The sequence below is a fragment of the Oncorhynchus tshawytscha genome, linkage group LG23 (assembly GCF_018296145.1).
Source record: "Oncorhynchus tshawytscha isolate Ot180627B linkage group LG23, Otsh_v2.0, whole genome shotgun sequence".
NCBI classification, from domain to species: Eukaryota; Metazoa; Chordata; class Actinopteri; order Salmoniformes; family Salmonidae; genus Oncorhynchus; species Oncorhynchus tshawytscha.
The window spans coordinates 4,510,532-4,537,822 of record NC_056451.1 but is presented as its reverse complement, the minus strand read 5'-3'; the positions used below and the strand labels follow the sequence as shown (position 1 = coordinate 4,537,822).

General features: G+C 42.1%; 1 protein-coding gene across 3 annotated transcripts in view; it reads left to right on the top strand.

Moving 5' to 3' along the window:
• The first annotated feature begins 2,658 nt into the window (after positions 1-2,658).
• Positions 2,659-27,291, top strand: part of LOC112223129 (zinc finger protein 236) — a 109,709-nt gene continuing 85,076 nt past the window's right edge. For 2 of the 3 annotated variants that reach the window (XM_024386108.2, XM_024386107.2), the window contains exons 1-8: positions 2,659-2,852; positions 6,276-6,409; positions 7,397-7,561; positions 7,944-8,122; positions 8,365-8,495; positions 17,345-17,517; positions 24,734-24,856; positions 25,317-25,490. In XM_024386108.2, coding sequence (XP_024241876.1) covers positions 2,801-2,852; positions 6,276-6,409; positions 7,397-7,561; positions 7,944-8,122; positions 8,365-8,495; positions 17,345-17,517; positions 24,734-24,856; positions 25,317-25,490 — 1,131 coding nt within the window. In that variant the 5' untranslated portion in view covers positions 2,659-2,800. Of the gene's footprint in view, positions 2,853-3,062; positions 3,148-6,275; positions 6,410-7,396; positions 7,562-7,943; positions 8,123-8,364; positions 8,496-17,344; positions 17,518-24,733; positions 24,857-25,316; positions 25,491-27,291 lie in introns of those variants that run through there. The other variant, XM_042304463.1, reaches the window with a different exon arrangement.

Here is a 27,291-nt window from a genome sequence, read left to right as displayed (position 1 = left end):
TGGAACAATCTTCAAAGTGTTTTTAAATTTGAGGACCTTGTTACTGATTAATGTTTTTTTTTTTCATGACCATGTTTTTCTTTCTGCTTGCATTTTGTATTGATATTTTGATGTGTGTATTTTCTGTAATCTATTTAATTCTGTAAAATAGACCTTGATCTCAGTATGACTCCCTGATAAAATGAAGGTTAAATAATAAAAACAATTATTTCCATTTTTTGTGTGTTTGGAATGCCATAGTTGCTTGGGAGATCATGCTGTCATAATGAGAACGATGTAAGCATTTGTTGGCCAATTTTGAATCTGTAGTATTAGTACCTTGTCCATAACGTTCATTGACTGGATATTGACAATTACCATGGCAACTATGCATCACAATAGTAATTATATTTATATTGTGTAGAACAGAGTTCGACCAGCCACGTGCGACATGCGCACCCAGTTGCAAGCGGCAGGCTGATGAGCAATATTCACCGTCGTAGAACAGGCTGAGTGGGAATGTGAAGCTACATGAAGATGGCTAGCTTTATAAACGCCTGAGGAAATATAGCTTCTTTCGTAGTATACCTCTCTAGCCAGTAACTTTTGAAACCTATTTTACTGTGCCAGGTCACATAGAGACCGTTGATTGATTGATTGAATTTGACAATTTGAAAAATCCATACATAAGGGCGCTCCAGCTGGTGCCGCCTCCACATACAATTTAAGAAAATTACCAAGGATAACACAATACAGTTTAACAGCTTATTTCCATTCTGGTCCCTTTGAAGATGGAAAGGGGGAATACAACAAGGTTAGGCGGCGATCGTAATGACAACATACAATGACAGACAATTTTTGTTTGTTTCACAGCATCCGATAATTAATATAGTTTCTGTTCCTAATAAACAACTATGAACAGGTACATATTCCTTGTCACACATACCCTTAATATATAAACAATCAATCCCTAATATATATATAAACAATCAATCCCTATATAAACACGTCCCTTTTTCAGGACCCTGTCTTTCAAAGGTAATCCCTGTCTTTCAAAGGTAAAAATCCAAATAACTTCCCAGATCTTCATTGTAAAGGGTTTAAACACTGTTTCCGATGCTTGTTCAATGAACCATAAACAATTAATGAACATGCACCTGTAAGACACTAAAAGCTTACAGAGGGTAGGCAATTAAGGTCACAGTTATGACAACTTAGGACACTAAAAAGGCCTTCCAACTGACTCTGAAAAACATTAAAAGAAAGATGCCCAGGGTCCCTGCTCATCTGCGTGAACATGCCTTAGGCATGCTGCAAGGAGGCATGATGACTGCAGATATGGCCAGGGCAATAAATTGCAATGTCCTTACTGTGAGACGCCTAAGGGAGACAGGACAGACAGCTGATCATCCTCGCAGTGGCAGACCACGTGTAACAACACCTGCACAGGATCGGTACATCTGAACATCACACCTGCGGGACTGGTACAGGATGGCAACAACAACTGCCCGAATTACACCAGGAACGCACAATCCCTCCATCAGTGCTCAGACTGTCCACAATAGGCTGAGAGAGGCTGGACTGAGGGCTTGTAGGCCTTGTTGTAAGGCAGGTCCTCACCAGACATCACCGGCAACAACGTTGCCTATGGGCACAAACCCACCGTCACTGGACCAGACAGGACTGGCAAAAAGTGCTCTTCTCTGGCGAGTAGCGGTTTTGTCTCACCAGGGGTGATGGTCGAATTTGGTTTTTCGTCGAAGGAATGAGCGTTACACCGAGGCCTGTACTCTGGAGCGGGATCGATTAGGAGGTGGAGGGTCCGTCATGATCTGGGGCGGTGTGTCACAGCATCATCGGACTGAGCTTGTTATCATTGCAGGCAATCTCAACGCTGTGCGTTACAGGGAAGACACCCTCCTCCCTCATGTGGTACCCTTCCTGCAGGCTCATCCTGACATGACCCTCCAGCATGACAATGCCACCAGCCATACTGCTTGTTCTGTGCGTGATTTGCCATGGCCAGCGAATAGCCTGTATCTCAATCCCATTGAGCACGTCTGTGACCTGTTGGATCGTAGGGTGAGGGCTAGGGCCATTCACCCACAGAAATGTCCGGGAACTTGCAGGTGCCTTGGTGGAAGAGTGGGGTAACATCTCATAACAAGAACTGGCAACTCTGGTGCATTCCATGAGGAGGAGATGCACTGCAGTACTTAATGCAGCTGGTGGCCACACCAGATATTGATTTTGTTCAGGGACTTATTATTCCATTTCTGTTAGTCACATGTCTGTGGAACTTGTTCAGTTTATGTCTCAGTTGTTGAATCTTATGTCCATACAAATATTTACACATGTACGTTCGCTGAAAATAAACTCAAGACGTTTCTTTTTTTTGCTGAGTTTACATCTCAATACATGTATGAATGCTTCAATGTTGCCTTCCCCCATCATATAGTAGCCCAATATTGTTTTTTCTTGCATGATTTCGAAAAGGAATTGTGCCTCCTTTATAAAAGTCGTAATTGTATGCTGTCAATGGACATAAAATGTAAAAAAAATACTTTATTCCCTATTCTTATAAAGAATTTGATGACGCTCATGCTCCTCCTTTAGACAATGCACATACATATACGCTAGATGTCTCCCTCCTCCATGCATCAGAGCCTCACAACAAGTAGCCTAGCTCGACGTGCACTACTACCGCACTGAAGTGTTCATGTGTTCGCTGATTTCTGTGTCCGCGAGGTGCTCGTCGTGAGGCAGTCGCCATTTTGAAACCCAAATCGTTCACAGTACACCCGCCCTGAAACCTGGAACTATGCCGCGGGGCCGGCCTCGCAAACTGAGGGATAAAACCAACGACGGAACAGGTAATCAGTTCCAAAATGTCACGAATAAAAAAGGCAGCGACCATGCTGTTTACACAAGTTCATAATGAATGGACAAGCTGTTGGGTAGCTGAGATAAACTCACTTGAATATAGTGTATATAGTCCCCGGATATAGTATTGCGGGTGACCATTGCTTTGTGCTGTAAAGTGGTGATTGAGGCGGAATGATATTAATAACATTTCGGTGGCTCTACTTATCCCGATTCAGTCTAATTTACTCTTCGGTGAGGCAACAGCTCTCGTGGTGCCCCGTCAAATATAGGGTATTTGGCTAGGTAACGTCAGTTAGTGGTTTTCTGACTCATGTGTTAGCATGTTGGTGTTTGGCTAACAGGCTAGCCTTTGTTTTTAATTTGTGTATGCGAGAAGACCGCTAGCTAGATGTCACTCAACTAGCCAAACCATCAGGAAAGTAGTGTTTCAGCATCCAGTCTCTCTCGGTTCGCTGCAGCTCGATACGATATCCACATGTGCGACTTATAATACAACCGTTAACTAGCTAACCAACATTAGTTTAGCTAGTTAGCGTCCAAGTCGAGTGATCAGAAGTGAATGGGTTTTCTGCATGTGGCTAAGTTTGTTGCTAGCTAGATACACCTGAGCTAGCAAGCTAACAGCACAGAGAAACAATGCACTCCAGCTGCAAATTGTCTTGGCTAGGTGTAATAAAAAAAAACGAAGAATATCCCTATGCCAGAATTAAGTCAATTGGTAGTTAGCTAGTATCGTAAGAGTAATAACGTTAGACAAGAGCTAGCTATAGTACAGGTTAGGGTATTTTGTCATGTTTAGTTTCGACAGCCTACTAACTCGTCCAAGGTAACTAGTTAGCGTAAAAATGACTTGCCTAGTTAAATAAAGGTTACTTTTTTTTAAATTTACTCCAACCAGCTAGGCCATCAGGTGTGTAATCATTACTCCTAGAAAACTAGCGTTTCTATTGGTCAGATTCAGGTACGTCCATCCCTATTTGCTGACCGGTCCAATAGAAACGCTAGTTTTCGTTCAACAGTTTGATGATTACACACCAGTAATATTCAGTGGGTTTGTTTGGTGCAGTGTTCACCAACCATTTCTGTGTCAAAATGCAAGGTGAGATCTATCGCTCAGATTTGTTTTGAACATGACTTAAAAGTAAGCCTATGCAACATTAACGTTTTAAAAACGGTACTGTAGTAATAAGGTTCGTGCACTAGCCTATAGGCCCAATATATTGTCACCGCATTGCTTGAATTGCCCTGTCAATGCATTGTTGTTTGGACCATTTAAAAAAAATAAAAAAAGTATATATATTTATATTTCAACATTTGAGGTAAGTTATAGGATCACACCAGTAATAGTCAGTAGTTGTATTACTTGTGAGGTACAGCTGAGTGAGCATACATTTCAATAATTGTATTTTTTAATTTACTGGGCTGATGGTGCCTGCATCTGGTCAGTCTCAGTGGAGAGAGAGAAAGAGAGGGCAGAAGACTGAGGGTCTGCCTTTCAACGTCCCTACACTCCCTTTCCTCCTATGACACTGACCAAAAAGTGACAGTCTTCCAGTTGATGCTGAAACTCGAGTCACACCGCATTATGTCCGCTTCATGCACAAATTCATGTTACTCCTATGAACAGAGTGAAATATTCCATGATATAAAAAATAAAGACCCAAGCCGCTAATAATAATGCAAGCCTATCGATACACTTTCCTAGTCATTCATTACAACTTAGTGCTGGTTGTAGTGGAAGTAAGGAAGAACCCACATTTTATGTCTTATAAAAGTGTTGAATATAAGGTGTTGACAGTGCGGAGTAAAAACAAGGACTCACTCAAAAACATCAGCTCTGTGATGTATTTGTTGACAGTCTCAAGTAATGTCTTTAAAAGTTTTGAAATCTCACAGTATCGACTTTTCTGTAGCTTACTTTTACGCCTGCTATGTTACTGCAGACACTGTAATCTTAGCCATCCGATTGGTCAGAGTTAGGCCTATAGTGCACTTGATTTGCTCTCCGGGCACGCCAGGAAGGCAGAGTTCATACCTTCAGACACATGAAATGGTTCAAAATCAATGTTGACGAAACAAAATACGCTAGACAAGGTGGGATATTTTTGGGTCAATTGTGGTTGGAAACCCTTTTATGTGCAAATATTGATAGAAAAACCATAATGTCACAGTAAACTTGGAGTCACGTGATGTTGTAGCCTACTACCACCATGACATATGACCTGCTCATATGATCATTACATGCAATATGCGCAATGTCTGTAGATATAATTACAGTGACCTCTTTCAAAAACAACTTGTGTACCTCTAATTTTATATCAATGAGCTGGGCACATGTAGTAGTTCCAGAAAATATACAGGCCTATATATATACACAAAATGACCAAGTTGAGTGCAACAGTTGTCATTAAAAGTAGGCCCAATCCAGAAAGAACTCCTCGTCCCCCTGATATTCAAATTCGGTCCCTGACATTTCATGTGGCCCCTGGTGTTCACTAATTTCATAGACTTAAATAACAAATAATTTTGAGCGTTGTGCGTACTGTTGAAACTGCACTCCATATTTGCTCTGTAGCCTGTGCCCCTCGCCCTAATCCTTCAATGTTTGCAGATCTGTAAAGTCAGTCTGATGTATCAATATGGTGGTCGCATCACCACTGCACTGCGTAGGCTACCTATCCAGACCCTTCAGATTTGCAAACATTGAAAGATTAGGCTAGTACCAAGGGGTTGGTTAAGAACAAATTCTTATTTTCAATGATGGCCTAGGAACAGTGGGATAACTGCCTTGTTGACAGATTTTTACCTTGTTGGTTCGGAGATTCAATCTTGCAACCTTTCGGTTACTAGTCCAACGCTCTAACCACTAGGCTACCTGTCGCCCCTACCATCTTGTCTTAACCTTCTTTTTAGTTTAGGTATGAAAATTACAATAAATGTGATTATTAGGCTATTACTTTGCTTGTCTGTTTGTTATTTGGATTAGTTTAGTTTGAAATATCTCCTTTCCACACATCAATCAGACTGAAAAATGCATACAAACCCAGGGTTTTCCCCAAAGACTGTAAGAGGCGCTGTGCCACCTTGTGGACTGGCTGCACCACTATGTAAATATATATAAATATATTTTAAAACTGTGTTATCATATAAGGCCATTATTTTCTCTAGATTACATGAAATGGCAGTTGCAGTTGTTCAAAAGCTGCCCCCCTCCGGGTCTCCCCGTTTCCATACATAGCAGCACCACCCTGTTAAAAAAAATCCTTGAGAGAACCCTGCAAATCCTAAATCTGCTGGGAAATAGGCTGGTGGACCAAAACATTAGGAAATTGCAGGTACCATTTAAGTAACCTAATTATGAACACCATGGTAATATGAGTGTCTTTGTCTCCCTCTCTCTTTGCCAACAGAGGGTATATCTGGAGCCAAGCAGGACAACAGCCATGGGGATTCCAAGGACAACAAGTGCACTGTCTGCTCCCAGAGCTTCACCACTGAGAGCCAGCTACAGAGGCACCAGCGCGACCATGAGGCCAACGACAAGGCAAGCATAGTGCAAAGGGCCAGACGAGGCTGTCTGACACAACACTGGCACCCAGGCTAGGTCTTTCCAGACTGTCTCTTTCGCCAACTCCTTATGGAATTGTCATGCCAATGTTTAGCTTGACAATGGAGTAAGCAAAAGCATAAACCCATCTGGGACCGGGCTAGTACAGACCTACCTTAATGATCTCATTTGATATGGATAGAAATGTCCTTCATTCACATGATTGATTTTGTATATGTATGAATGGTGTGCTGGATGTGAAAACATTAGATATACGTTACATCCATTGTTGATTAAGGTGAAGAACCCCAAAAAGTACCAGCATATAGGCCTAGTCCTTTTACTGATGTTTCTGCCTGACACACGGATGAGTTGTCCTCAGATGACAGTTGTAGCTTGTCCACAGAGATACAGTATGAGTGGATTTAAGTTTGTGTTTACTATTCATTATTCAGCTGTCAGAGTGGGAGAGCCTCTTTGCAGGGCAGTGAGCAAACAGTCAGACAGACCGAGGGAACATCCTCTTACGACAAATAGCCCAGTGTATGAGGGAAATGTAGTGGCACTAGAAAGCAAATGCAACTGACACAGAGTTATTGAAGAAATAAATATATTAGAAATATACCCAGGAAATAAGACCTTCAGCCAAACAGACCAACTGGCATTTACCTGAAAATTATAATATAAGAGAAAATGTACTGGCTTGACTGTTATTGTAGGACTCAGTTACTCATTCACAATTTTTTAAAACTTTTATGTCATTTAGCAGACTGTCCTATCCAGGTTGACTTACAGGATCAATAAGGGTTAAGTGCCTTGCAAGGGCACATCGGAAGATTTTTCACCCACTCTGCTTGGTGATTTTGGTTACTGGCCCAACACTCTTAACCACTAGGCTACCTGCAGCCCACACAGTCACTCACTTGCGCACACTCGCTCACTTACTCACTCATGAACTGCCTTTTCTCTCTTCCTCCCTTCCAGCTTCACCGGTGCGACCAGTGTGCTCAGACGTTTAACGTGGAGTTCAACCTCATGCTCCACAAGTCCACACATGCCACCTCGAACCCCACCTGCCCGGTGTGCCATAAGAAGTTCTCCCGCGTGGCCAGTCTCAAGTCCCATATCATGCTGCATGAGAAGGAGGAGGTTTGTCAATCAGTGATATGATTGAACCCATTGAAACATATTTTAAAAATGTGATTGTCTTGAATCTGCTGGGAAATATGTTTTTTATCGAAGCTAAAAATGTAATTTGTAGCTGGTGGATTAGTCTACTATTAATTATCTTATTAATTCAATTAATCAATAAACATCTGTGGACGTTTTCACATCAGGTCACAACCATCCTCATAATAATAATGATAATGCATATCATTTATATAGGTGACAACTTTCTAAACCGCAAAGACGTTTGTATGATCGACTCATGCGTGTCTTCTGAATTGTGGTCCTTCTCCATCCTCCTCTTGTCTGTGACCTCATCTTCTCATTTCTTTCCCCCCCTCTGTTCTTTCCCTTTGTCCTCTAGAATCTGATCTGTACAGAGTGTGGCGACGAGTTCATTCTCCACAGTCAGCTCATGCTGCATCTGGAGGAGCATCGCAAAGAGCTGTCTGGGGCCAAGGTGTACACCTGCAAGACCTGCAGCAAGGAGTTCAAGATGGCGGGCCAGCTCAAGGAGCACACCAAGACCCACGTCAAGATGAGGTTAGAGAGCGAGGGGACAGTAGCACAGAGTGTCTCGGGTTGATTGATACTGTTGTCCAAAGTGCTTGTTTAGCAACACATTACTAAGTGTATTGAGTGCTCCTATCTCCCTGTGTCTTTCTGTTTGCTATTTTTCATTTGGAGGACCACCAGTTAAATTGTGTTTCAAAAGAACAACCTGACCAAAGACTGTTTCCACATTGGGTTGATTTCTGTTTCTCTGCACTTGTTTTTTCCGTCAGGCCACTCAGTTCGAATTCCAGAAACTACAAGAAGAATATCGATCGGAGTGGATTCACCAACAGCTGTCAGCACTGTGGCAAGACGTTTAAAAAGCCCAGCCAGCTTGTTCGACACACACGAATACACACAGGTAAGCAAAAGATAGCTGGGTCATGTTCATTATGGCACGCATCAAAAAACATTTTGCAAATTAAAATGAGTCCCTCCCTGTTTCAATTGGTATTCTTCTGTTCCATGCCTAATGAACACGACGGAGGCTTGTTCTGCTTTATACAAGATTTGGATTTGTTGATTTTGAAAGGCAATTAAATGGAGAGCATGAAATAAAATAATGGCCTCAGTCAGTATGGTGTATCACTGTTGGACACCAGGGGTCTCTACCATGATCCTTGCCTCTCATCAAGATATCCAAGATGGAAAGACTTGTTTGTTTTTGTCTCGTGTAAATATTCTGTTTTTTTTCTTCATTTTTTGTATACATTTCAATCTCTTTTTTTTTCATTTTCTGATTAAATATACCTTCCTGCAACCTGCCTCACCCAATGTGGTATGCAATTAGACCTTATAACTGGAACCGCCATAAGAAGCTAGCCCGATAATTAGCTACTAGTTATTTAGTCATTGTTAGCCACTGCTAATGGCATTTACCTTTTAGCTCAGACACCAGCCGCTTTAGCCCGGATAATACCTGCCAGTCTGCACAGCGCGATATCAGCCCTGAGCATATCCACCTGCCAGTCTGCACAGCTCGCCCATCTCTTGATATCAGCCCTGAGCATATCGGACTGCTTTTTGTTCCCCACTACATCTCCCATTGTTGTCTTACCCGTTCTCAACACCTGCGATTGCTTTATGCATGTCAATATGCTCTGGACCATTATTTTACACCCCTAGGATGCCTCAGATAGCTCCGCCCAGCAAGCTGCAGCTGCTACCAGAGATGGCTATTTTGTACTCGCTATCGCCCTTGTCCAGGAGCAAGCACCAGTTAGGCTCGAGCTAGGCCCATCTCTTGGCTAGAAAACGAAGAACACCAACTACCCAACCTCTCTTGCCATTCGGCCTGGACCCTTTGTCGACACAGCAGCCCGCCGATCCATCACGACTGGTTTGCTTGTCTGCTGACTTCTTCTGCTTAACTTCTTGTTAATCCAGCCGCTGTGTCAGATTTAAAAAAGGCTTTACGGTGAAAGTATACCATGTGATTATCTGAGGATAGCGCCCCGCTTACAAAAGCATGCAAACATTTTCCAGCCAAGTAGATTAGTCACGAAAGTCAGAAATAGCGATACAATTAATCACTTACCTTTGATGATCTTCATATTTGCACCCACAAGACTCCATGTTACACAATAAATGTTTGTTTTGTTCGATAAAGTCCCTCTTTATATCCAAAAAACTCTGTTTTGTTGGCGCGTTTTGTTCAGTAATCCACTGGCTCAATGGCGGTCACAACAGGCAGACGAATAGATCCAAATAGTACCGGTAAAGTTAGTCGAAACTGGACAATAGCGTACTCAATACAAAAGAAAAAGGATGGGGTGAGTGCTCCCGGTCGCTGGCGCAAACGCTCTTGTTCATTCGAGCGACCACTCAGAAAATGTTGTCATTCTTACAAATTTTTCTGAATAAAAGCCTGAAACAATGTCTAAAGACTGTTGACATCTAGTGGAAGCCATAGGAACTGCAATCCAGGTCCCATCCATTTATATGGTGGATATGCTTTCAATGAAAAACACTCAATTCAAAAGAATGCCACTTCCTGGATGGATCTTCCTCATGTTTTCGAGTGCCATATCGGTTCTGTTATACTCACATACATTATTTTAACAGTTTTGGAAACTTGAGTGTTTTCTATCCAATACTACCATGCATATCCTAGCTTCTGGGCCTGAGTAACAGGCAGTTTAATTTGGGCATGCTTTTCATCCGGATGTCAAAATACTGCCCCCTACCCTAGAAAGGTTAAAACCTACCCTAACCAGAAACCATGGATGGATGGCGGCATTCACGCAAACTTAACTTAACTGGGAATATGGACGAAATACATAAACAGTGTAGTTATTCCCTCTGCAAGGCAATCAAACAAGCGAAATGTCAGTATAGGGACAAAGTGGAGTCGCAATTCAACGGCTCAGACACATAGACCGGGTCTACAGGAAAACACTGTCTACAAAAAGAAAACCAGCCACGTTACGGACACCGACATCTCGCTTACATTCACACAAACACCATCTTTGCCCGCTTTGAGGATAATACAGCGCCACTGACGCACCCGCTACCAAGGACTGTGGGCTATCCTTCTCAGTGGCCATTGTGAGTAAGCCATTCAAACGTGTTAACCCTCGCAAGGCTGCAGACCAGCTGGCTGGTGTGTTTATGGACATATTCAAATGCTCCCTATCCCAGTCTGCTGTCCCCACATGCTTCAAGATGGCCACCATTGTTCCTGTACCCAAGAAGGTAACTGAACTAAATTACTACCATCCCTAGCACACACTTCTGTCATCCTGAAGTGCTTTGAGAGACCTGTCAAGGATCATATCGCCTCCACTTTACCTGCCACCCTAGACCCACTTCAGTTTGCAAACCACCCCAACATCGCAATCACACTGCACACTGCCCTATCCCATCTGGACGAGAGGAATACCTATGTAAGAATGCTGTTTACTGACTACAGCTCAGCATTTAACACCATAGTACCCTCCAAGCTCATCATTAAACTGGAGGCCCTGGGTTTCAACTAGAGGTCGACCGATTATGATTTTTCAACTCCGATACCGATAGCAATTCTTGGAGGACCAAAAAAAAGCAGATACCGATTAATCTGCCAATTTTTTCAATTTTTATTTGTAATAATGACAATTACAACAATACTGAATGAACACTTATTTTAACTTAATATAATACATCAATAAAAATCAATTTAGCCTCGAATAAATAATGAAACATGCATAAATAAAGTGTTGGAGAAGAAAGTAAAAGTGCAATATGTGCCATGTAAAAATGTTAACGTTTAAGTTCCTTGCTCAGAACATGAGAACATGTGAAAGCTGGTGGTTCCTTTTAACATAACACTTCAATATTCCAAGGTAAGAGGTTTTAGGTTGTAGTTATAGTATTTATAGGACTATTTCTCTCTATACCATTTGTATTCCATGTACCTTTGACTATTAGATGTTCTTATAGGCACTTTAGTATTGCCAGTGTAACAGTATAGCTTCCGTCCCTCTCCTCGCCGCTACCTGGGCTCAAATCAGGAACACATCGACAACAGCCACCCTCGAAGCAGCATTACCCATGCAGAGCAAGGGGAACAACCACTCCAAGTCTCAGAGCGAGTGACGTTTGAAACGCTATTAGCGCGCACCCCGCTAACTAGCTAGCCATTTCACATCCTTTACACCAGCCTAATCTTGGGAGTTGATAGGATTGAAGTCATAAGTAGCGCAATGCCTGAAGCACAGTGAAGAGCTGCTGGCAAAACGCACAAAAGTGCTGTTTGAATGAATGCTTACGAGCCTGCTGCTGCCTACCACCGCTCAGTCAGACTGCTCTGTCAAATATCAAATCATAGACTTAATTATAACATAATAACACACAGAAATACGAGCCTTTGGTCATTAATATGGTCGAATCCGGAAACTATCATTTCGAAAACAAAACGTTTATTATTTCAGTGAAATACGGAACCGTTCCGTATTTTATCTAATAGGTGGCATCCCTAAGTCTAAATATTGCTGTTACATTGTACAACCTTCAATGTTATGTCATAATTACATACAATTCTGGCAAATTAGTTCTGAACGAGCCAGGCGGCCCAAACTGTTGCATATACCCTGACTCTGCGTGCAATGAACGCAAGAGAAGTGACACATTTTCACCTGGTTAATATTGCCTGCTAACCTGGATTTCTTTTAGCTAAATTTGCAGGTTTCTGTGTATTGATTTAAATGTTTCTGGTTAGGTACACGTTGGAGCAACGACAGTCGTTCTGCCCCTGAACAAGGCAGTTAACCCACCGTTCCTAGGCCGTCATTGAAAATAAGAACGTGTTCTTAACTGACTTGCCTAGTTAAATAAAGGTGTAAAAAATCTAATGTAAAAAAAAAATACAGATTTCCGATTGTTATGAAAACTTGAAATCGGACCTAATTAATCGGCCGACCTTTAGTCTCAACCCCGCGCTGTGCAATTGGGTCCTGGACTTTCTGATGGGCGGCCCCCAGGTGGTGAAGGTAGGAAACATTTCTGCTTCGCTGCTCCTCAACACTGGGGCTCCACAAGGGTGCTCACTCACCCTTATGTACTCCCTGTTCACCCATGACTTCGTGGGCATGCACACCTCCAACACAATCATCAAGTTTGCAGACGACACAGTATTGGGCTAATTGGGCTTGATTACCAACAACGGCGAGACTTGTGAGGGCACTTGGAGTGTGGTGTCAGCAAAACAACCTCTCACTCAACGTCAACAAAACAAAGGAGATGATCGTGGATTTCAGGAAACAGCAGAGGGAGCAACCCCCTATCCACATAGACGGGACAATAGTGGAGAAGGTGGAAAGTTTTTTAAAAGTTTCTCGGCGTACACATCACAGACAAACTGAAATGGTCTACCCACACAGACCGTGTGGTGAAGGGGCAACCGTGCCTCTTCAACCTCAGGAGGCTGAAGAAATTTGTCTTGTCACCTAAAACCTTGACAGACTTTTACAGATGCGCAATCGAGAGCATCCTGTCGGGCTGTATCACTGCCTGGTACGGCAACTGCACCCCCCTCAACAGCAGGGCTCTCCAGAGGGTTGTGCGGTCTGCACAACGCATCACTGGGAACAACTACCTGCCCTCCAAGACACTTACTGCACCTGATGTCACAGGAAGGACAAAAAGATAATCAAGGACAACAACCTCCCAAGCCACTGTCTGTTCACCCCGCTACCATCCAGAAGGCGAGGTCTGTACAGAAGGCCAGCATGGCTAGAAGGCCAGCATCCCAGAGTCATTTCTTTACTGTTGACGTTGAGACTGGTGTTGCGGGTACTATTTAATGAAGCTGCCAGTTGAGGACTTGAGGCGTCTGTTTCTCAAACTAGACACTAATGTACTTGTCCTCTTGCTCAGTTGTGCACCGGGGCCTCCCACTCCTTCTATTCTGGTTAGAGCCAGTTTGGGCTGTTCTGTGAAGGGAGTTGTACGAGATCTTCAGTTTCTTGGCAATTTCTCGCATGGAATAGCCTTCATTTCTCAGAACTAGAATAGATTGATGAGTTTCAGAAGAAAGTACTTTGTTTCTGGACATTTTGAGCCTTTAATCAAAACCAGAAATGCTGATGCTCCAGATATTCAACTAGACTAAAGGTGGCCAGTTTTATTGCTGCTTTAATCAGTACAACAGTTTTCAGCTGTGCTAACATAATTGCAAAAGGGTTCTCTAATGATCATTTAGCATTTTAAAATTATAAACTTGGATTAGCTAACACAACGTGTCATTGGAACACAGGAGAGTGATGGTTGCTGATAATGGGCATCTGTACGCCTGTGTAGATATTCCATAAATCAGCCGTTTCCAGCTACAATAGTCATTTACAACATTATCAATGTCTACACTGTATTTCTGATCAATTTGATGTTATATTAATGGACAAAAAAATTGCTTTTCTTTCAAAAACAAGGACATTTCTAAGTGACCCCAAACTTTTGAACGGTAGTGTACATATCCATTCCTCCCTTTTAGATTTGTGTGCATTAGGTAGTTGTTGGGGAATTGTTAGATTACTTGTCAGATATTACTGCACTGTCAACTAGAACCACAAGCATTTCGCCACACTCTCATAAATATCTGCTAACCATGTGTATGTGACCAATAAATTTGATTTGAAATAATCTTAACATTTTCAGAAGTTGCCATTCTTTGCCAATACACCTACTGCTTTCCTTTCGGACATATCACCTGAGATAAGTGCACATTAAGCGCAGACTCCCAACCCAGACTCCTCTCAGTTCATTCAGAGCTTCAGCTATCCTTCCTCACTGAGCCCCTCCATGCCACCTCATCTTAATGTTAATTTGTGGGCTAGATGGATGACTAATGCTGTGCTGGAGATGGTTGGCCTGTGCTCTGAATCTCAAACAGCACGTTAAGCGGACGTGCTGAAGGGGAACTATGGGGCTTCAAGCTCAGCCTGCGGGCTCCAGTCAGCTATCTGAAACTAAAGCCGGTATCGTCAGCTAAGTATCCTCCTCTGCTCTGATTCCACATCCTCATTGTCTAAAGCAAGGCAGGTTAGTCCCTGTGGGCTTCTCAGCTTAGCTAAACTCAGATCTCCCTGAGCAGTCAGGCTTCACAACGGTTCACTCAACCAAGACTGCTCTTCTCTGTGTCACGGAGGCTCTTCACTGCCAAAGCTGACTCTCTCTCCTCAGGTCTAGGAGGTTAAGAACAATCTCCTGCCTTCGACACCGTGAACCATCATATCCTCCTCTCCACCCTCTCAGGGCTGGGCTTCTCATGTTCTGCACACTCTTGGATTGCATCCTACCTGGTAGGCCGCTCTTACCAGGTGACGTGGAGAGGATTTGTGGCTGCACCATGTACTCTACTGGTGTCTCCCAGCCCTCTCCTCTTCTCTCTATATACCAAGTCACTCGGCTCCGTCATATCCTCACATAGTCTCTCCTATCATTGCTATGCGAATGACACTCAACTACTTTTCCCCTTCACCATTTCTGACACCCAGGTGACGACATCTCTGCGTGCCTGGCAAATATCTCAACTTGGATGTCGGCCCACCACCTCAAGCTCAACTTAGACAAGATGGAGCTGCTCTTTACACAGGAAGCAGCGCAGGTCCTAATCCAGGCACTGTCCTCTCCCTTCTGGATTACTTCAACTCGCTGTTGGCTGGCCTCCGCTTGTGCCATCAAATCCCTGCAACATATCCAGAATTCTACAGCCTGCCTGGTTTTTACCTTCCCAAGTTCTCTCATGTCACCTCGCTCCTCCACACACCCCACTGGCTTCCAGTTGAAGCTCGCATCCACTACAAGACCATGGTGCTTACCTACAGAACAGCAAGAGGAACTGCCCCTCCCTACCTTCAGGCTATGCTCAAGCCCTACACTCCAACCCGAGCACTCTGTTCTGCCACCTCAGGACTCTTGGCCCTCCCACCCCTACGGGAGGGCAGCTCCCACACAGCCCAGTCCAAGCTCTTCTCTGTCCTGGCACCCCAATGGTGGAACCAGCTTCCCACCTGAAGCCAGGACAGCAGAGTCCCTGCCCAACTTCCGAAAACAACTGAAACTCTACCTCTTCAAACAGTATCTTAAATGATCCTCTTCCTCATTTCGGGACTAAAATGTAAATGTAAGCAGTAGTTTTCCTGCGGGATATAGACACCTTTTCTGTGTTTGCAAACATTGCCACACGAGGGCAATGTGTGCAAGTTGGTGGCAGAATAAGGGGGAGTTCTAATAGAATGCCTGCAAAAACAAGCCTCTTTACATGTTGCTTATGAGTGCATTTCACAGTACTTTTGGATTATAATGTGATATTTAAGGCTCTTATGAATTTTCTGCTTAATATAATGTTTGTGTCCTCGCAAATCAACTGCATTATATTAACACTTCAACTTCAACCAGTAAAATGTGTTGTATGCTGGGAAAGGGTCTATTTACTGGGGTGTCTGTCCTCTCTCTCTCCTTTCCCTTTGTACCCCTCAGGTGTATCTCTACCCCCCCAGGTGTATTGAGTAGTGTGTGTTTAGCTCGTTACCATTCTCTCCCTCTCTTTCTCTCCATACCAACGAGGTATACTTAAGCAATAAGGTCAGAGAAGGTGTAGTATATGACCGCGGTTAAGGGCTGATCTTATGCATGACGCAACGTGGAGTGCAGCCCTTAGCCGTGGGAAGTTGGCCATATATCACAAACCCCCCCACAAGGAGCCTTGTTGCTATTATAAACTGGTTACTAATGTAATTAGAGTAGTAAAACTAAATGTTTTGCCATACCTGTGGTATATGGTCTATCAGAATTCAGGGCTCAAACCACCGAGTTTTATACCATCGGATTGTTGAATACTTGTTTCTGATTGACTTGAATGGCATTCTAGGGCGTGCATTATTTCCCTATAATGCACAGTATAATTGCACGGTATAATTCAATGGTAATGAAGTTCATTCTTAGATTTTTTTTGCTGCTTTTGAAAGCAAAAGCTCAATTGAAAATATCATTGGCAATGTTCAATTCGATTTTCATAATAGCAAGCTAGGATATTGGTTTAATTAGCTAAGCTAGCAAGTCTATTTGTTTGGTTACCAAGGCAACTACTCTAGCTAGCTAGTAAACTTATAGCCATGGTATAAATTTAGATAATCACCTCAGGGCCCTATGCATTCTCTGTCAAATAATGCAACTCCGCGGAAGTGTTGTGGAACACACCTTCCACGTCATGCTTTATTTTCCAGAGAACGCACAGCCCCTCATTGATTATCCCTTTCGAGTTCTTTCTCTGCCTTCCTCTCTCTCCCTCTTACATTTTGTCATGGGGTACAGAGAACATTTTTCAGTTTAAAAGCACATTTTCTTGCAATTCTATAAATTTTGCAATGTCTAATGTGTATTCATGTGTTATTTAAGTGACTCAAACATTACAACAAAATCTATGGGCAAAAACACATTAGCTGACATGGGCTAATTGATCTTGAAATGTCTTTATAAATAAATAGCTCTCTGAAGTATGCAATAACTGACATGACAACAGGAAAACTGATGATGCAATACCCAATTGCATCTTGTGGATTCTACTATTACAACTTTCAAGAGTAAGTTGAAAGCCTGACTGAGTTTCTTAACAATTCAGCCCCCCCCCTCCCACACCTGCCGACCTACAATTTGAGAACCACTGATCTATACCACCCAGGTGTATTGAGTTGTGTTCTCTCTCCCATCTATCCTCTCTCCTCTCCCACCCAGGTGAGCGGCCGTACAAGTGCAGCCACTGTAGCAAGGCCTTCAACCAGAAAGTGGTGCTGCAGACCCATATGGTGAGGCACACGGGAGAGAAGCCCCACCTCTGCATCTTTTGCCCCGCTTCCTTCTCGCAGAAGGGCAACCTGCACTCGCACGTCCAGAGAGTGCACTCTGAGGTAAACAACCAACTAACTACATCATCTTGCACATCTATGTTGCCCTTGTCTTTAATCAGTAGGCTGGATGGAATTCTTGTTATTTTCACCGGTCTGATCCTCCAAAGTTGTCCGCTAGTGTCTACAGGTAATGTGTGTGTATATACAGTACCATTCAAAAGTTTGGACACACCTACTCATTTTAGTGTTTTACATTGTTGAATAATAGTGAAGACATCAAAACTATGAAAAAAAAGGTGTAAAACAAATCCAAGTATATTTTATATTCTTCAAAATAGCCACCCTTTTCCCACTCTTGGCATTCTCTCAACCAGCTTCATGAGGAATGTTTTTCCAACAGTCTTGAAGGAGTTACCACATATTCTGAGCACTTGTTGGCTGCTTTTCCTTCACTCTGTGGTCCAACTCATCCCAATCCATCTCAATTGGGTTGAGGTCGGGGGATTGTGGACGCCATGTCATCTGATGCAGCACTCCATTACTCTCATTGGTCAAATAGCCCTTACACAGCCTTGATTTGTTTTCGGCCATTGTCCTGTTGAAAAACAAGTGATAGTCCCACTAAGCGCAAACCAGATGGGATGGTGTATCGCTGCAGAATGCTGTGGTAGCCATGCTGGTTAAGTGTGCCTTGAATTCTAAATAATCATCTGTTCACCTACTCACCAAAACTCTCAAATTTGGACTCATCAGACCAAAGGATAGATTTCCACCGATTTAATATCCATTGCTCGTGTTTCATGGCCCAAGCAAGTCTCTTCTTATTGGTGTCCTTTAGTAGTGGTTTCTTTGCAGCAATTTGAACATGAAAGCCTGATTCACGCAGTCTCCTCTGAACAGTTGATGTTGAGATGTGTCAGTTCAAGTAACAATGTGAAGCATTTATTTGGGCTGCAATCTGAGGTGCAGTTAACTCTAATGAACTTGTCCTCTGCAGCAGAGGTAACTCTGGGTCTTCCTTTCCTGTGGCAGTCATCATGAGAGCCAGTTTCATTATAGCGCTTGATGCTTTTTGCGACTTCACTTTAAGAAACGTTCAAATTTTCCGGATTGACTGACCTTTGTCTTAAAGGAATGATGGACTCTCATTTCTCTTTGTTTATTTGAGCTGTTCTTGCCATAATATGGACCATAATATTTTACCAAATAGGGCTATCTTCTCTATACCACTCCTACCTTGTCACAACACAACTGATTGGCTCAAACGCATTAAGAAGGAAAGACATTCCACAAATGAACTTTTAACAAGGTAGGCACACCTGTTATCCTCTCTAGGGTATGTGGGACGCTAGCGTCCCATCTGGCCAACATCCAGTGAGATTACAGGGCGCCAAATTCAAATACAGAAATACTCATTTATAAAAATTCAGAAAACGAAACATATTTTACATGGGTTTAAAGATGAACTTCTTGTGAATCCAACCACAGTGTCAGATTTTTAAAATGCTTTATGGCGAAAGCATACTTTAGGATTATTTGAGTACATAGCCCAGTTGACAAATGATTACAAACAGTAACCAGACAAGCAGAAGTGTTACAAAACTCAGAAATAGAGATAGAAATGAATCCCTTACCTTTGATGATCTTCATATTGTGGCACTCAGAAGACATTAATTTACTCAATAAATATTCCTTTTGTTTGATAAAGTTTCTTTATATCCAAACACCTCAGTTTTGTTTGTGCGTTTTCTTCATTATTCCACAGGCTCAAACACAGTCAAAACAGGCAGACAAAAAAAATCCAAATTGTATCTGTAAAGTTCATAGAAACATGTCAAACAATGTTTTTATATTCAACCCTCAGGTTGTTTTTAGCCTAAATGATCTATAATATTTGAACCGGACAATAACGTCATCAATATAAAAGGTAAACAAGAAATGCACTCTCTCGGGATTGAGCATGAAAAAGCTCTGTGACACGACAAGGGTCCACTCATTCAGACTGGTCTTACTCCCTCATTTATAAGAATAAAAGCATGAAACAATTTCTAAAGACTGTTGACATCTAGTGGAATACATAGGAACTGCAAATTGAGTCCTAAGTCAATGGATAATGTAATGGCATTGAATAGAAAACTACAACCCCCAAAAAAAACTTCCTGAATGGATTTTTCTCAGGTTTTGGCCTGCCAAATCAGTTCTATTATACTCACAGACACTATTATAACAGTTTTGGAAACTTTAGTGTTTTCTATCCAAATCTACCAGTTACATGCATATATCTTCTGGGCCCGTGTAGCAGGCCGTTTAATTTGGGCATGCTTTTCATCCAAAATTCCGAATGCTGCCCTCTACCCTAGAGAGGTTAATTTAATGCATTCCAGGTGACTACCTCATGCAGCTGGTTGAGAGAATGCCAAGAGTGTGCAAAGCTGTCATCAAGACAAATGGTGGCTTCTTTGATGAATCTAAAATATATTTTAATTTGTTTGACACTTATTTTGGTTACTACATGATTCCATATGTGTTATTTCATAGTTTTGATGTCTTCACTGTTCTACTACCATGCAGAAAATAGTAAAAATAACAAAAAACTCTGGAATGAGTAGGCGTGTCCTAACTTTTGACTGGTGCTGTATATTTTAGCAATTACATTTACTTTTGATACTTAAGTACATTTTAAGCCAAATACTTTTTAGACTTTTACTCAATTGGTATTTTACTGAGTCACTTTTACTTGAGTCATTTTCTATTAAGTTATCTTTTACTCAAGTATGATAATTGGGTACTTTTTCCACCACTGATCTTAATCAAGGGTGTCCATAATTTCGGACCCTACTGTATATGCCATTTAGGGTAGAGTCTAAGGCTCTCTGGACTGACTTTACCACTCAGAAAAGAAGGCTTCCATTCTATTACACTGTCTGCAACAGAGCTTGTTAATTTAAAAAAGCCTCTGCATGCATTCAGATGACAGACAAATCATACATTGTCATTAGTAAGAAATTGATTTGATATGGGGAGGGTCTTGTGTCTTCAGACCTTTGACCCCCCCCTTTTGTCTTTAATCAGTTTGATATACAGAAATAATATAGAACATTATAATGAAACAAAAGCTTCTATTACTGATGTAGCAACATTGCACACATCTGTGATATTGTCACATACAGTGGGGCAAAAAAAAGTATTTAGTCAGCCACCAATTGTGCAAGTTCTCCCACTTAAAAAGATGAGAGAGGCCTGTAATTTTCATCATAGGTACACTTCAACTAATACAGACAAAATGGAAGAAAAAAAATCCAGAAAATCACATTGTAGGATTTTTAATGAATTTATTTGCAAAATATGGTGGAAAATAAGTATTTGGTCACCTACAAACAAGCAAGATTTCTGGCTCTCACAGACCAGTAACTTCTTCTTTAAGAGGCTCCTCTGTCCTCCACTTGTTACCTGTATTAATGGCACCTGTTTGAACTTGTTATCAGTATAAAAGACACCTGTCCACAACCTCAAACAGTCACACTCCAAACTCCACTATGGCCAAGACCAAATAGCTGTCAAAGGACACCAGAAACAAAATTGTAGACCTGCACCAGGCTGGGAAGACTGAATCTGCAATAGGTAAGCATCTTGGTTTGAAGAAATCAACTGTGGGAGCAATTATTAGGAAATGGAAGAGATACAAGACCACTGATAATCTCCCTCAATCTGGGACTCCACCTAAGATGTCACCCCGTTGGGTCAAAATGATCACCAGAACAGTGAGTAAAAATCCCAGAACCACATGGGGGGACCTAGTGAACGACCTGCAGAGAGCTGGGACCAAAGTAACAAAGCCTACCATCAGTAACACACTACGCCGCCAGGGATTCAAATCCTGCAGTGCCAGACGTGTCCCCCTGCTTAAGCCAGTACATGTCCAGGCCCATCTGAAGTTTGCTAGAGAGCATTTGGATGATCCAGAAAAAGATTGGGAGAATGTCATATGGTCAGATGAAACCAAAATATAACTTTTTGGTAAAAACTGGAGGACAAAGAATGCTGCGTTGCATCCAAAGAACACCATACCTACTGTGAAGCATGGGGGTGGAAACATCATGCTTTGGGGCTGTTTTTATGCAAAGAGGGACCAGGACGACTGATCCGTGTAAAGGAAAGAATGAATGGGGCCATGTATCGTGAGATTTTGAGTGAAAACCTCCTTCCATCAGCAAGGGCATTGAAGATGAAACGTGGCTGGGTCTTTCAGCATGACAATGATCACAAACACACCGCCCGGGCAACGAAGGAGTGGCTCCGTAAGAAGCATTTCAAGGTCCTGGAGTGGCCTAGCCAGTCTCCAGATCTCAACCCCATAGAAAATCTTTGGAGGGAGTTGAAAGTCCGTGTTGCCCAGCAACAGCCCCAAAACATCACTGCTCTAGAGGAGATCTGCATGGAGGAATGGGCCAAAATACCAGCAACAGTGTGTGAAAAACTTGTGAAGACTTACAGAAAACGTTTGACCTCTGTCATTGCCAACAAAGGGTATATAACAAAGTATTGAGATAAACTTTTGTTATTGACCAAATACTTATTTTCCACCATAATTTGCAAATAAATTCATAAAAAATCCTACAATGTGATTTTCTGGATTTTTTTTCTCATTTCCTCTGTCATAGTTGAAGTGTACCTATGATGAAAATTACAGGCCTCTCTCATCTTTTTAAGTGGGAGAACTTGCACAATTGGTGGCTGACTAAATACTTTTTTGCCCCACTGTATTTGACGTTCCATGGGAAAATAATGAGCTTAAATGGAAAGCAGTCTCAGGGTAATTCTGGTTGATGATTGCAGTCTAGGAGTTGGTTTTTATAGGCAGATGTTTTGAGTGAGTGACTGAATGTACACTCTTCTGGACCTGAGTGCTACTTTCATCGTATTTGTGTCCGCTAGTCACCATTACTTACATCTGTGCAAATGAGGACATGCAAATGTGAGGCTTTGTCCTTTTTATTGAGTGGCCAACTTAATCAGCTAGCCTTTCAATTTTCCCCACCCCTCACAATAAATACATGTGATAATTTTATCAACCAAACATTTTTTACGGAGCCCGTCAAATTATTATTATTATTATTATTTTTACAAATGGGGAAGAGATTTTAAAGAGCGTCCGTAGCACTGACGGACAAAAAACGCTAACTGACAATGATGCAGTGAGTTGATTGAATCTCTCCTGAAGCCCCAAACCGCAGCTGTTCAACATTTTTGAATAATGCATGTGATTCTCACGAGTGTTCCTCTACATACTCTGGCAGTCAGGACCTCGGCTTTATGAACGGACTTTATGAATATATTAAAGTCAAATGTGAGTGGATTTCATAAGCAGAAGCATCTGGAATATGGACAGGGAAGTGGGACTGTTTTTAGATTACCCCAAAGTTTTTGCATGAAATTGTTCTCTATCCTAATCGCTGCCTTATATTAGATTGCCCTTTAAAATAATCAGAAGATTAATATTTGTAATATCCCTCTTGGCTGAAGATACAATATGTATAATATATACAGTTAGGAACACCTGCTCTTTCCATGGCATGGACTGACCAGGTGAATCCAGGTGAAGGCTATGATCCCTTATTGTCACTTGTTAAATCCACTTCAATCATTGTAGATGAAGGGGAGGAGACGGGTTAAAGAAGGATTTTTAAGTCTTGTAACAGTTGGTTGTGTATGTGTGCCATTCAGAGGGTGAATGGGCAGGACAAAATGGGTGGCAGGTAGCCTAGTGGTTAGAGCGTTGGGTAAAAATCTGTCGTTCTGCCCCTGAACAAGGCAGTTAACCCACTGTTCCTAGGCCGTCATTGTAAATAAGAACACATTCTTAACTGACTTGCCTAGTTTATTTATTATTTATTTATTTATCCGTTATTTAACCAGTTAAGTTGACTGAGAACACGTTCTCATTTACAGCAACGACCTGGGGAATAGTTACAGGGGAGAGGAGGGGGATGAATGAGCCAATTGTAAACTGGGGATTATTAGGTGACCATGATGGTTTGAGGGCCAGATTGGGAATTTAGCCAGGACACCGGGGCACACCTACACTTACAATAAGTGCCATGGGATCTTTAATGACCTCAGAGAGTCAGGACACCCGTTTAACGTTCCATCCGAAAGATGGCACCCTACACAGGGCAGTGTCCCCATTCACTGCCCTGGGCCATTGGGATTTTTTTTAGTTAGTTAGTTAAATAAAGGTTAAATAAAAAAAAGACTTCAGTGCCTTTTCAATGGGTTATGGTCATAGGCAATTGAGCCAGCAGCATACCACCCTGCATACCACTGCTGGCTTGCTTCTGAAGCTAAGCAGGGTTGGTCCTGGTCAGTTCCTGGATGGAAGACCAGATGCTGCTGGAAGTGGTGTTGGAGGGCCAGTAGGAGGCACTCTTTCCTCTGGTCTAAAAAAATAAAAAATATCCCAATGCCCCAGGGCAATGATTGGGGACACTGCCCTGTGTAGGGTGCTGTCTTTCGGATGGGACGTTAAACGGGTGTCCTGACTCTCTGAGGTCATTAAAGATCCCATGGCACTTATCGTAAGAGTAGGGGTGTTAACCCTGGTGTCCTGGCTAAATTCCCAATCTGGCCCTCAAACCATCACGGTCACCTAATAATCCCCAGTTTACAATTGGCTCATTCATCCCTCTCCCCTGTAACTATTCCCCAGGTCGTTGCTGCAAATGAGAACGTGTTCTCAGTCAACTTACCTGGTAAAGTAACGGATAAATAAAAAATCAAATAAAAAGGTGCCAGGTTTGAGTGTCAAACCCAGCAGCGTTGCAGTTATTTTCACAGTTTCCTGTGTGTATCAAGAACCCACCCAAAGGAAATACAGGCAACTTGACACAACTGTGGGACGCATTGGAGTCAACATAGGCCAGCATCCCTGTGAAATGCTTTTGACACCTATGCCCCAATGAATTGAGGCTGTTCTGAGTGCAAAAGTGGGAGGAGCAACTCAATATTAGGAAGGTGTTCCAAATGTTTTGTACACTCAGTGTACTGTATATCGTAGTTGGTATTAAATTATAATGACATGGTATTAGGTCATTTTGTATTGTTTTTACCTAATGTATTGTTTTTACCTAAAAAATGTACTAAGAATGCAGACTTCAGCTAATTCCCAATGGCATCATATCCAATGAAAGCATTTAGGCCTTTAACAGCACATTAATATTAATTGATAATCACAGTTGTATGTGTACTGACTTTGTTTCCTGTATATGTGTCTCTTCAGCTTACGGGAGTACCACTGTTCCCGTGCATGGACTGTAGCTGTGTGTTCAAAAAGCTGGGCAGTCTCAACGCTCACATCAGCAAGATGCACATCTTGCTCATCGAGGAATCGGCCAACACACAGGTGAGTGAGTGCATGCAGATGATGTGAACTTCTAGAAGTTTCTCCTGATTCGGTTTCTGACCTCTGCATTCAGTTTGCTGCCTCACGCTGCAGCTAGCTTGATGCTGAGGGATCAGACACACACACCCACACTGGAACTTCCCTGTAGCTCTACCACTACATGCAGATTTTTATGTGATTATTTCAGAGTGGGTCTCAATATAAAAAATCCTCTCATTTTCATAATATGACATCGTGTTTTTGTAAGTAAATGGAACCTTGAAAATCAGGTGTTCAGATACACTATTAATTAGGTGAACTAGGCTTCCATAAAATTTGCTCATCTCTGATACACTGCAAAAAACAAAACAAGATAGAAAATGCTCTACGCTGCTCAGATCAGCTCACCTCTGCCATTCTCAGTATTCCCTTTTCTCCTCTCATTCTCTCCAACTTCACACCCTCTCTCGCTGTCCCGTAGGAGGTAGAGGAGTCGGGTCAGGGAGTGGCGGGGTCAGAGGGCAGCGAGGTGGTCACTGACGTGATCCAGCAGCTCCTAGAGCTGTCAGAGCAGGTGACAGGGGAGGGGACCCAGTCACAGACCCAAGAACAGACCATCACCTTGGAGACAGCCATCAACCAGGACATCCTACAGGTGGGAACCATAACACAGGAATACACGTAGATACACATGCGCAAAAGCGTACACGCACAGACACACGAAAGCACTCACTCACGCGTACATGTACATACACAGCTGTCTTACTATACTTGAGAGAACTTTTTGGGGACCAATTCAAAGTCCTATTTTCCCTAAACCTTACCCTAACCTTACCCTAACCTTACCCTAACCTTAACCCTAACCTTAATTGTAACCTTTACCTTGAACTTAACCCCTAAGCCTAAAATAGCCTTTTTTACAAGTGAGGACTGGCAAAATGTTTGAATTTCTCTGAATCTACTAATTTTAGTCTACTATTCTTGTGAGGACTTCTGGTACTGATTTCTAGAAAACAGTAGGTTATATTGATTTAAACTGGTGTGGAGAACAATGCGGCAGAGGTGGACGGCAGCGGAGTGAGGAGACAGGGAAACAGCCATTGGCCCTAGAAAAAGCACAGAGAGAAAAACTCACCTTAGTTATGATCAACTGAATGATGAAAATATTAAAATAAAGTAGGCTAATGCAATTGAAGGCATGTATCAAATTCTTGCTTGGACTGAATGATGAAAATATCCAACCTTTTTATACTCATTTAAAGCAATAGTCGTGTGTGTGTGTGGTCACCTAGGTGATCATTTCGGGCACTGTTTTGATTGGGACAAGCCATCGCACTGCTTTGAGACAAGCGTGGGGGATTTTTTTCTTTCTCACTGAATCTCCATTTGGATATATGGTAACAATTAAGCTGGGGAAATGTTAGCTAAATTGAGGTGAGTGCTGATGATCATCTTTATACTAGTTTGCTCATTATATTAGCTGATCAGAACATTTTGCTAGCATGTTATACAAGTGGATTTTCCTCTTCACTTGCGTAGTAGCCTGTCTTACTCCCGTCCAAAAGCCTGGGACTTGTCTCATAATAAATCAATGTGATTTTGTTTGTTTGTCTGTCTGTATATTTGGTTAATCGATCTCTGGCTGGACAAGTGGAAGCATTTATTCGTTCACTGATCAGAAACATTTAGCATGAAATAATGTCGCCTAAATCAAGTGTATTAGTTATCTATTGTCTTACGTAGTAGCCTTATATAGAGCCTAGGCTATCTTCCTATCGTCCCAATTCCACTGAATAACCAAAATCCTCACTCCTGTCTCGTATGAAAAATCCTGACTTTATTCTGTAATCCCGGGGTTGGATTATCAGAGCACATCTGGCCTATGCATGTCAAAATACAGCTATAACAGTTCACCCACTTCTCTGCGCTATCTCATATTGCTGCCCATTATGAGAGCTTCGGTAGAGAATGTGTGATCAACAAACGGTGGGAGTAGATAGGGATATTTTACTTTTAAACATAGATAAAAAAAATATAAGATACCTTGATATTTAAACAATTTCCTCTTCATCTCCCCGTTATTCATGAGCTGATCTGCGATCTGCATAATCTAGATTTAGCCAAATGGGAGATGTTCTGTCATTCGTAGGAGGTTATCTAGCAAGTTTAGCAATTTTGCTCAATTTACTTTTGTTTGACTGCAATTGCAAAGTTGGTATTATTCGACAATGCTATAGCCTGCTCGGGGTGCACTCTGTGTGTGCTCTGTGTCGAGATGGCCTAGGCCTACTGCTGAAATGCGCTGAATTAATTGAGGAACATGATTTTGCAATTCACAACAATGTCATTGGCGATCAAAGTTACTGTGTCATTACTAAATGTCAGTTTCACTTGCTGTGAAATCTTTAAATAGTGGCACAGCGACAATCTTATTTTGTGAGAACCCTGGCATATCT